This window comes from Marmota monax, unplaced genomic scaffold (genome assembly GCF_021218885.2).
Source record: "Marmota monax isolate L192 unplaced genomic scaffold, Marmota_monax_Labrador192_F-V1.1 WCK01_AAM20220418_F8-fsc00003, whole genome shotgun sequence".
In the NCBI taxonomy this organism is placed as follows: domain Eukaryota; kingdom Metazoa; phylum Chordata; class Mammalia; order Rodentia; family Sciuridae; genus Marmota; species Marmota monax.
The window spans coordinates 8,832,407-8,844,995 of NW_026694084.1; the positions used below are offsets into that span (position 1 = coordinate 8,832,407).

Below are 12,589 nucleotides of genomic sequence, written 5' to 3' on the forward strand. Positions count from 1 at the left end.
CCAAGGCTAACAAAAAGAAATAAAGAATACTGAATATGGCTATTGGTGAGAAGTGACCACTATTAACACCTTAGGACCCAGGCAGACCATCTGGCCCCAGTTCATCATCCCTGGATATCCTGACTCAACCTGTTCCCCAAACCTCAGCCAAAATCATGTCCTAACACCTAGTTGTTGTTACTCCCAGAATAAAGTTCTAGGCTAAGCACAGCCTATTCTCTAGTATACACTTAAGTAACTCCAGCATTACTTTATAATATAAAATCTGACCAGTGCATTGAAAAATAGGCAGAATGCTATTTCTTAGATTTAATTTTATACCCACATTATGGGTATACTGTGACAGAAAATTCAAATACAATAAAAATCCCTTTTCTGTGTGCAACTAACTTTTATTTAACATCACTACTAGCATAATCACCATGCTCTGTGTTCAAATTTCTCCTCATATGCTTGATATCTCATACTTAACAGAAGGCAAAAACAAATCAAAACAGTTATTTCTTACCGGTTGAAACAGTTTACCATGGCACTTCCTGACAGACTCCCTGTTATACTAGCTCCAGCTAGTGCCATGGTGCTAGCTGTTTCACTCAGGTTGTCTCGAATGGCTCCTATTCGATCCATGTGGCTTCCACTTGCACTCAAACTGCCAGTCAGACCACCGACACTTCCCTCCCCTATGCTAGGATTGTGTCTTGCTTCTGCCACTGATGTTGTGTCTAAATGCAAATAATAAAATAAATAAGTATGATTATTAATTTCCCCCTTCTTGAATTTCTCCATGAAATTCAAATTCAAATTCTTTCAAATTATATGGAGTATAAAAAACACACAGGAATAGAAAAGATGTCTGCAGTCAAGGACATGTAATTATGGGAAACATCTGAGAAAGTATAGCTGGCTCAGGGACTAGCCCTCAATTTTAAATGGTCACCAATTTTTCAAGAAATCCAAAAGATTCAGAAATTCTATAAGGAACTGATTATTGACAAAATTAGCTGACTTTGGAGGAAAATGATCCAAAAGTTTTCATTAAGGTTGTCATCTGAAGAGTTTAAAGAATGGGCCAAAAGTTGATTTCTAGATATAGGTCACAGTTCTTATTATAAGCTATTATCAGATCTGATAACACTATATTCTAATCTCATAGTACTTTCACATGTTTTTTATTGAAGGGTTCACTTATTCACAGGATATGAGTTCTTATAACACATCTAACCATATGGTGATGAAAGTTATATGAAAAAGAGGTAAAGGAAGTGAGAATGATTAAGAAGTGCATGTCTATATTTCTGGGCACCATTTTATATAATGTGATCAGAGAAGACCTGTTTGATAAGGGAACACTCACAGAGACTCAAAATAAGTGTAGTAACCCATGAAATTATCTATAGGAATTATAATCCAGGCAGAGTGAACTGAAAGTTTAAAAGCCCAGAAGCAGGACCATGTATGGCATCCTCAAAAGTCATGGATAGATGGCTTAAAAAAGGACAGTGAAAAGAGATGAGTTCAGAGACAAAGTCAGGGAAGATAATGTGGGGCCTTTTATGGGCCAAGATAAGAGGCTCCTTGAACCAACAGAATTAGAAGTTAGTGGGGAAGTTTTGAGCACAACAAAGGAATGATAAAAGGTGTGACCATGGCTGCACTATGGGATAGTGAGAGGAAGCTGAGAAGCTGACAATAGTTAAAGAAAGGTTAATAGTTTGGACTAATGCAATAGCAGAGTAACAAGTGGTTAGATTATGGCCGAACAATGAAAGAAGCATCTTAATTTGCTGATAAATCAGATGTAGGGTAGGAAGGGGTTAACAGGAGTCATCATAAGTAAATGTTTTTGAACCAAGCAACAGGAAGAATAGAGAAGCTAATTCATGTGGTTAGTGTGACAGAGGGAAGAATAGGTTTTCAAAGCAAAGAGTTTAGTTACAGACTAATGGAGCTTGAAATTCTTGTTTAATATCCAAGTGCAGAGTAAAGAGAAGAGTTAGATAAACAAGTTTGAAGTTCAGGGGAGAGTTCTAGCCTAGACATAAATTTACAGAGGTCAGTGTATGTATTTTTTAATAGATGACCTAGAGAGTGAGCGTAGATAAATAAGCTAAGTCTTAGAACTGGGCCCTAGGAAACTCAAACATTTAGAGGTTAGGAGAGGAAAATGATGGATAAGAGGGGCTGGGCATTATTTTTCACCTATTTGCCTAATTATTTCCCTGTGACAAATTTATATAACAAAAATTTCTGGAATATGAAACATGTGCTTTAAAGTTCATTAATTTATACTACTTTTGATAACCTACAAAGGCCTTTTTCTTCATCTCACCACTACTTTAATTTATATTTCTTTGAATAACACTGGGTTAAAGATATTTTTGACATTCTGACATCTTTTAACTGCATTTCTCTTCATATCTTTTTCTTAATGATTTGTAATAGGCAAAACATACGATGAAAAATGTAAGATTTTTAAGGCACTATATATATTCCTGCTAGAAGTTAGGCATCCAGAACTATTCCACCCTCTTTCATCCATATACATTCCACAAATGGACTTCTGACTTGCCTCTTATCTTTGGCTCCCCCTACTTAAAACTATTAATAAGCCCATTTTCTTTGTTTAAAGGACTTACCTACAGCTGTGTTAGTTCCACCAACATTTATATCATTTTCGTCATCAAATTCAATCCTGACTCCTTTTCCATTGCCTGTTGAGACTCCACACCCTCCACTTCGGCAGAGAGAAATTGGAACAACGCCATAGACATAAGCTAACATAATGGGTACACCAATACCTAAAGAAGAATTATATTAGACATTAGAAATAAAAAAAAATCACATAAATACGAAATTTAGAGAAAATCTTTTCGAGAGAAAAATCACAAGAAAAAAATGCTAGGATTCTGAAGATTTGGGTGGAACACTTTTGTCAAACATGGATTTATCCAGCTCTTAAAGGATATAAGCAAATTCAAGGCTTTCAGATGACACAGAAGAGCCAGGTCTCTGAATTATATTTTGGGGAAGGGGCTACCAGTCACTAATACTTTATCAACTACCCAAAGGGTGGGCTCCTGAGTCTATTCAGTCTATTACTGAATGAGAGACTTTCTTTGGTTCAACTTAATTGTATTTAAAGGTGAATTTAAAAAGTACCCCTCAGATCTTCAACTGTAATACTTTGTTTTAAAAACCCCTGTCATAAAACACAAAATTTAAGTAGATAGCATTTTAGCATTTTCTTACCTACAGTCACAGCAGCTACTACTGGAGATACGATTACAGATAATGTTACACCACCTGCTATGGCCAGATTCCGTTTGTGCTTTGAAACATCCTTGCCTTCGTAACGATTGTGAATCTTGAATTTAAAATAAAAATGGGGTTGGGGGATTAAAAACAAAAACACATTATATACATATATGTGTGTGTGTGTGTGTCTGTGTGTGTTTGTGCACGCGCCGTGTGTATAGTATTTATATACTTATCTATATACACATATATACATACACACATATATGAATATGTGTGTATGCATGTATATGTATATATGTGTATATATATGTACATATATATGTGTGTATATGTATATATATATATATCCTAATTCAAAGTAAAGCTATATATTGTTCTTAAGCCATATGCTCACAAATAATTTACTCTGTTTTAATAATGTGCTGAAATAAGAAGCCAGTGATTTGGTAGATTTTGTGTTTATTTTAAAAACAGTCTTTGAGTAAAAATAGCCTTTATAAAGTTTTATTCAAGAGTGGTATAATCATGTATTAAGGAAAGAAGAAATTAAGAATATTAACTTCCATCATAGTTATGAGTTGATTTAACTTAATAGGATATTTCTAATAAATTTAGTATTTTGAATGTTTCTTTCTAAATAAGATTCCCTAAATGGTAAAAATCAGCACCCAGGGGAGATTTCTACAGTTTTTTAAAAATGCTGACCTTAAAAAGTAGTTCCATTATTAAATATCACTAAGTATTATGTTATTGTCAGATCCCCTTTTATAAAAGAAGAAAAGCATTAATAGATGACAAAGCTATGCCTGGCTCAACTCCTCAACATGTAGGAGTTGAGCCAGGCATGGTGGTGCACGCCTGTAATCCAAGCAGCTTGGGAGACTGAGACAGGAGGATCTCAAGTTCAAAGCCAGCCTCAGCAACAGCAAGTCCCTAAGCAACTCAGTGAGACCCTGTTTCTAAATAAAATACAAAATTGGGCTGAGGGTGTGGCTCACTGGTTGAGTGTTTCTAAATTCAATCCAAGTACCCGCCCCTCCCCCGCCAAAGTAGGAATCGAGAAAAACAAGAATAAATAATTGCAACCAGCAGACAGGAGTTGGATCTACTTAGCATCTTTATATAGTTATCAGAGTTAATAAATAAAACTTAATAATTACCATGAAAAGTGGCTTGTAAGGTATTATATAAACTTTGGCAATAGCTCAGTATTTCTGTTCTCAGGGTTTGCAAGACCTAATGAAAATAAAGTACATTTCCCCCTCTGTTTCAAGACACATTCAAAACAGCCTCAAATGTTCACAGGTGGTCTCTTAACATAAAATACTTAGCCTATAAGCAATATTTATAGATAAAGAGTAACAAAATAGCATATTATGTGGTTATTTGGAAGACTACAAAGCACAATGAATCTTGTGAGACAGATTTAACAGTGAGAAGGCTGGGAGAGAGGTGGGGAAAACATATATGAGACCAGGATCATTTCTGCTTCTTAGCATCAATTCTGGGAAATGGGATTCTCACTATGTTCCTGGGGAATGGACTTCGTACCTCTCTACAGAGACCACACAGATGGCAGACCTTCCTAAGATCCTTTTAATCATCCTTCAGTATGGCAGCTAAATTTTTGTTCCTTCTTACTCTCATTCCTGGGAAACAGCACTGAAGTAGGGCAAAGTCAAAGCTACAAATGGATAGAGTAGATTTGCAAAGGCAGACTGCCAATAAAAATGAGTGTTCCTGAAAATTCTACAACCTCAAGCAACAATGTTCAATTACAGTACTCATATCATCCCACTATTTCTGATTCAACTTCATTTTTTCTGGTTGCTGTTTTTTGCCACTCTTTCTAGTTTTTATTATAAATATAGGCTAAGCTTTTGGGTACTTCATCAACCTAACAGGTTTTCCTGCACTGGTTTGGATTGCTAAATACCACAGAACACTGCTAACATGCAAAACTAATTCATTAACTTGCAATCCTTTTGGTACATGTTTGAGAAAAGGAATCTTATAATAGCACCTAAGACTTGAAGCATGCAGCAAATATTCTCCCCTCTATAAATTATTTGTAGGTATGTGCAGTGTTAGCAGTCTCTCTTTCTCTTCTTGTAAGTATGTAAAAAAAAATGGTTTTGTTTAAAAAAAAATCTTACTTTGAATACCACACGAAAAATTATTATACTCAGGGCCTATACTGGAGAAGTTTTAAAGTTTAGGTTTATTTACTTGAGCCCTTCTGGGATAAATATCTGGTTTATAAACATTTGTTATCAGTTCCAAAACTAAATTTGTGTGTGTGTGTGTGTGTGTGTGTGTGTGTGTGTTGTGTGTGTGGTGCTGGGCATCTAACCCAGGTCCATCTGCATGCTAGGCAAAGCACTCTATCACTGAACATATATATACCCTCAGCCCCCCAAACTAACTTTAAAAAAATTAGCCTATTTTTTTTCCTGATTATAAAACACATGTTCAATGAAAAACATTGGGGGGTTATGTGGAATAGGATCAACCTTACACCGAGTTGGTCCCAGAAATCAGAAACAGAATGAAGGAAATAGTTTTTGACTCAAAACACAAGAATTCTCTAACAATTTATAGCCATTTGATAACAGAATGGGCGGCCTCATAAGCTGATGGTTTCCTCATCATTGAAGGGCCCAAATGGTTACAGTGACACTTCTCAGAGATTTTTACATAAAGAATCCATTTGGATTTAAATCCCAAGTCTATTTCTTTCTGTGTAGCTAATGATAAATTACATGAACTTTAAAAAATCTCAACATTCTATCATATAAATCAAGAGACTAAAATAAGGTTGTTACAGAGTTAGAATGAGTTAAAGTACATAAAACATCTTTCACACAGACTCAACAACTGTTAGTTTCCTTTTTAGAAATTACTATCCTTTTAAAGGAAATGTGTATATATACACAATGAATATTAGACATAAAAAATAACAAAATTATGGCAGTTGATGGTAAGTAGATGGAACTGGAGACTTTTGTGCTAAGTTAAAAAAAAAAAAAAAAAAAAAAACAGACCAAAAAGTCAGAGGGTAAATATTTTCTCTGATATGAGAAGCTAGTCCGAAATAAGCAGAGGGGTGAGGATTCCCATTTAAAAAAAAAAAAAAAAATCCCTGGAGTAAATGAAGGGGGGGACTGAAGGGAAGGGAAGAAGGACAGGATAGGGGAAGAATAGTGGAATGAATCTGACCTAACTTTCCTATGTACATACATGAATATACCATTAAGACTAAGACATTAAATTTTAAAAATCTCTAATAGCAGAAAGATAAAGTAAAGTGGAGGGAAGGAAGGAAAAGGGGAAGTACCAGGGACTAAATTAGAGCAAATAATATTCCATGTTTTTATAATTATGTCAAAATGAATCCTAATGTTATGTATAACTAAAGAGAATCAATAAATAGAAAAAAAGTGGAAATTGCTATTCTTTGTTCTGCTTGGGAACAGGGTTGGGATTAGATAATTTCTACAGTTATTTTTCATTTCTGAGGTTCTATTAATTAAGACTGCAGCAGACTTCTTAGTATTTCATGAATGATCCCATTAACTCTTCAAAAAATAATTATTTGCTGAGCTAATGAGGTATAATTCAACAATCACAGGCCAGTGGTAGTAATTAATAAATGTGTTTAGACTTCTACCAGATTATTATAATCTACAGAAGAATGTATTTACTAATAGCAGTAATTCAAGAGGTGGAACTCTGAACTGAAGTACAAAGGAGCAAACAATTGGCTAATTATCCTATGCCTGAGGGCATTTATTATTTAGCTACTTTTATTAAAAAAAAATCTCACCTGATTTTACAAGGATACACTCATAAGAAAAATGTCAGATATGTACCCCTAAATACTTTATATTCAAAGTTAGCTTGAGGACTGGGACTATGGCTCAGTGGTAGCACACTTGCCTGGCACGTGTGAGGCACTGGGTTCGATTCTCAACACCACATATAAATAAATAAAGGTCTATCAACAACTAAAATTTTTTTAAAAACCCCCAAGGTTAGCTTGACAATGCAAATGTACTAAAGCTTTCAGAATCCAAGAATTTTAAAGAAAGACTGCTTTTTATGCATGTTACTATCTTAACACTGAAAGTGTTTTTTGAAAAACGGTAACTGTTTTACATTGAAGAAAATAAAAATAACTTTTTATCTGAAAACAAACAAAAAACAAAGCAAAAAATTTTTGCCAATACTAAAGATCCACCTAAAGATTTAGAATAAACTAATACACTGAGAAGGAAGTATGCATTTACCTTACGGCCCACATATACAGGAATGCCAATAATCATTGCTGGGATAGCAATGCCAGCTATTAAAGCAATTCCTACAGGAGCACCAACAAGGGTTCCCAGCTGCCACAAGATTTTCTTCTTTCGACTCCAGGGTTTTTTCCCCCAAAAAGTACATCCTGATGGACTAGTAGGAAAAATTATAATGTAAATAACTACTGCAAAATATCACAGCAAATTACTATTAACACATTAAAGCAATGACTATATTAGGAAACTTCTCATATTTATTTTCCTCCTTTTTTTGAATTCTGATCTTTCATATAAAAGCCAAAAAAAAAAAAATTAAGGGACGATTCACCATAAAATACATTAGCAGGATGTTGAAAAACAGATTTAAAATTTATTCATAGTCCTCTATAACTCCCAAATCTTTAATTTTTGAAGACTAAATTAACACAAAGAATTTATCCTACTTGAGGCATATCATTATCTGATTATAGTTTGTGGCCTAAATGAGGAAATTTGTATATGAGAAAATTAGAAAGCAATATTTATGATCTAGTATAATGACAAACAAGGCATTAAATACTAACATTCTAGTTCAACAAAAAACAAAACAAAAAGAAATAAAATCTCCCTTTCCTATTTTGGACTAGTTATTAATTCCAAACAGCTAGTATAAATTGGGCATGGTGGCACATGCTCATAATCCCAGCATTCAGGGGACTGAGATGGGAGGATCACTTAAATTCAGGAATGCTTGACTAGCCTGGACAAAATATTGAGACTCCCGCAGCATGTTTCAAAACAAAAATATAAAACTCATAAATAACCCTCTAAATTTATGTAACTAGAAGAAACCCACCCCTTTAAATATCTTATAAATCCCATGTTTAAAAATGTTTAGTATATTTTCAAAAAAATTTTTGTCTTATAAAATCATATTTACAAATAAATAGCTCCCTCTAAAAGCTTACCTTAGATAATGTAAATCAGAGATTTCTTTCATACACAACCAACAAAACTCACAACCACAGACAGCACATGTCATGTGATTACAGCTCCCATCATTCATCTTTATTATATAAGCAGCACAACGTGGACATGGCTTTATATCATCAGCTATTAGAAACACAGAGATACCTGTTAAGTATATAAAACTGGTCTAAAAATAATTTCTAGTACATTATCATTTGTAGGTCTACCAAAAAAAATCTTAGCGTTTATTAACTGATACCTTAATGCTATCTACAAAGCATCTTTCTTCCCTTTTGAGAGGGAACGTATCTTTCATGAAAATTTCAAGTTGTAAACATTTTTCAAACATAGTAGTCAAATAATGAGAATAAAAAAAAGGAGAATCAAGGACAGCATTAGACAAGCTGCAAACTACAAGAAGTTTGTCTTGTCTAGATACCATAGCTGTCTTCTGAATGGTACTTCTTGTTCTAGAACTTCTTTAAACATCTCCACTTAACTCAAATGTAGATAGTCTGTATGCTATTCCTATAGTAAATAAATGCTAATAGGAAGTGACAACTATTAATAATAGGCACTATATCCTAAGTACTGGGAATTCACTTCTAATAACATCAACTGCAAACACTATAAAAATGACAGCATCTTTAGAAAAGCAGGGTTTTCCCTTGTACCACATACAAAAGATAGATGGACCACACAAAGAATCAGTAACCAAAATAAAAGGGAAAAGATAAGAGATAAAGTTATGGTTATAAACACTAAATACCCTGGGAAAATATCAGTACAAAAGCAACCATTGTCAATCATACTCATGACTTTTTTGAGTTGTCTTTGTCCTTTTTATTCATTTACAAATGTTGGTATATGCTCCTACTATAGAAATATGATTATAACTGGTAGTGGTACCAATTTAAAATCAAGTGGTATATAACTTCAGGAATCAAGGACAGAATAAGAGTAATCTTAAATGCTACAACTATTTTGACGTTTTGCAGCTATTTAAATAGCAACCTGTGATTATTTCACTTTTACTATTGGCCAATTACATTTTCTAGATATAGATAACATATATGCATATTACATATATACATTAATATATATAAATGCACACATACATACACCCAGTTTAGAAAAGATATTTATTTATAGGGTTAACCACTAAATTTAAGTATTTGTTCCAATTTCTTATATTATAAATATTAAGCTAAATTCTATTTTCCTTTCTACAAATTTTATGGTCAAATTTTACCTGTGCTTTATCAGAGAATTCAGGGTTCCTTAGTGTTTCTTCTAGGGCAAAATTGTTTTTTAACTTAAGAACTGGTCAATGTTCATAATTAGTATTTTAATGATTCAAGCAATTTTGAGCAAACTGATAACTCTATGTAGCCAGATCAAGATAAATGAAAATTACTAGAATATAAAAATTAAAAATATCCATAAGTTATAATCCAGAGAACATAAAGCCTATATTAAAAATTTATAAACACTGGGACACAAAAGAAAAAAACTGGCTTTTATACCTCATTCAATATTTAGTATATCAAAGAAAAGAAAGGCTAATCCTATCTTGTTTAAGTGGCATATTAATTGATAGGCTTCCTTATACCAGAGAATACTCAATAGCAGATATCTCAATTAAAGGTGGGAATAAAGAGACTCAAATTTTGGCTCTAATCCATGCAACCTTTGGAACAAACTGAAAGTTATCAAAGGTAACATTTCTTTATTCTTACAGTTCCCAAACAACAAAAACCAGCCTTTTAATATGCTGAAGTTAGAGAATTAACATCACAGGTCATGTGTTTTTGGTATATCTGTTCTCACATTTTCATTTTCTATACATATTTATGAAAAGCTGTTTTGTTTCCTCAAACCAAAAAATTCGAACAAGAATTTGCTGTTCACATTATATACTGGTATGTTTCTCTCAAAATGGTCTTATAATGCAAAAATCCTAAATGAAATTGTATTACTGATTAGATGGGTCAACTGAGTCTCCATTCCACAAGCATTAAGCCACAGTTGAATGACATTAGGAGAAAAAAAGTTTCCCATACCTTTTAAAAGAGTTTGGTAAGACTTTCATCTTTATTGACTATTATATTTATTTTTACTATTAAAATATAGGCCACTGTCCTATTAAGAAAAAACATTACAAAACACTACGTTCTCAAATGTTTTCAGAGGTTATGTCTTAGAATGGTAGTAGTATGGAATAGAGGTGGGGGTGGTAGTTATATTTTTATAAAGAGGAAAATAAATAGCAAAAATAAAAAAATATAAGTAGTTCATTGAAAATACAACTCCAAGCATATGAACCTTCAATAGCTATAAAGAAAAGTCTCACAGACTTTTCATAATAGACTTCATCTGTCACGGTTTAAAGACAAATATAAACATTACAAGTTATTTAATGAACCTTGTGATTAAGCACATATTTATCTTCAGTGATTGATTAGAAATAACTAACCAATAAATTATTATACCAATCATACAAATTTTTCACTGTATCATGATGGCAGGAAACAAAGAATACCATGATATCTAGGGTAAAAGTAATTTTAAAAAACTAGTTTATATAGTAACTCCATTTCTTTTTTCTCTTTCCACAGGTCTATGAGAAGCTAACTTGGGCTTTTTTAAAAAAATAGATTAAATCAAAAGAAATGATCACACACACATTTGTTTCGAGAGCTTTGATTTTTAAGTAGTATATGTAAAAGTAGTATTTTTAAGTAGTATATGTAAAAATGCAGGTACTTTAAATTTTCAGAACTATAATTTTAAACATGGAGTAAGTTCCAAATGAAGTTTATTTTTTTAATAATCATATTGAGAGGTGATATTTATTCCAACAATGCTACTATTTGGCTCAAATCATTGGGAGATTTTCTTTCAAAATTGTCTTCACAGTTACTTTATATACTTTACATATAAAAAAAAAAACCATTCTTGTTACCATACAGTCACATCTTACTTTTGACAAGCCCTAAACCAGTATCTATGATTCAACTCTGTATGATACCGTTATCTTAGGGTTAGCTCTGAAGGCACTTTTGATTATTCCCTGATACCATATTGTCAAATCAAACTGACATTAAATTAGCAAAATCTAAAAAGTTTATGCCAGTAAGCCATTCTGAGCTAGCACTGCTGAAATAAACATAAACTCTCTACTGGTTACTACTCTGAGGAAGACCAATACTTGTTTGCATAATTAATTCATAATGCTTTTTAAAAATATAACAAAAGTTATTGCCACATTATCTTTTATGTAATGATGGCCCAGATATGCTCAAATCTTTAGCAGGTGACTATGGTTTCTGTTTCCCTATCTCATATACTCAGAGCCAGGGAATATTTCAACACTGTAAACATAAGCATTGTTATATCTTTACTTTAAAAGATGAAATAAGTAACTTGCTCAAGGTCAAAGAGAAAGTGGAGAATCTGAGATCTGAATCTAGGCAGTCTGATTCTAAACTCCATTCACTCTTGTTCTATATGACTGTGTCTTATGACCAAAAAACAAATAAATACCCACTCCTGCTTAGTTAGAGGAGAGGGAGATTATTTCCAAGGGAACAGGACAATGACATCTTCCTTTGGGGATAGTTTAGGTATATTCAGGCCCCAATTGCTTCTGGACCCAATTTGTAGATATCTATAAATTAAAACTAGTACTTTTGAGTCGCACCCTAAATCTTTAGGAGAGGAAACAAGTCAGTAAGCAAACAAGAATGAAAATCCATGCACATTAAATAAAGTATTAAATGTTTAATATTCCATGTTAAATTTTAAATGAGACCTTTTTCTTCTAGTAGCACAAAGTACATGGCAATCTTCATATACAACTGGTAGGAATGTACATTGTTTTCTTAATTAATTCCTGCATTTTCCATGTTTTTCCTCTATTACAACTAATTAGAAAAATATTTTTCTAAAACGGATTGGAATTCCAATAAACAATGAAAATTTTGTCAACTGGAAATATTAAACTTTTTGAATATTTACTCCAAGAACATTAAGATGCTCAGGTTTTTGTTGTTGTTGTTGTTTTAGTATCTGAGATAAATACA

At 32.9% G+C, this 12,589-nt stretch overlaps 1 protein-coding gene across 1 annotated transcript in view; it reads right to left on the bottom strand.

Annotated features, from left to right (window-relative positions):
* The window catches only part of Rnf19a (ring finger protein 19A, RBR E3 ubiquitin protein ligase), a 42,067-nt gene that overhangs the window by 3,905 nt on the left and 25,573 nt on the right, over positions 1-12,589 (bottom strand). Inside the window, exons 4-8 of the mRNA XM_046464674.2 lie at positions 8,504-8,648; positions 7,548-7,710; positions 3,250-3,364; positions 2,637-2,798; positions 509-722 (exon numbers count right to left, since the gene is read on the bottom strand). Of these exons, the coding sequence (XP_046320630.1) occupies positions 509-722; positions 2,637-2,798; positions 3,250-3,364; positions 7,548-7,710; positions 8,504-8,648 (799 nt within the window). The remainder of the gene's footprint in view (positions 1-508; positions 723-2,636; positions 2,799-3,249; positions 3,365-7,547; positions 7,711-8,503; positions 8,649-12,589) is intronic.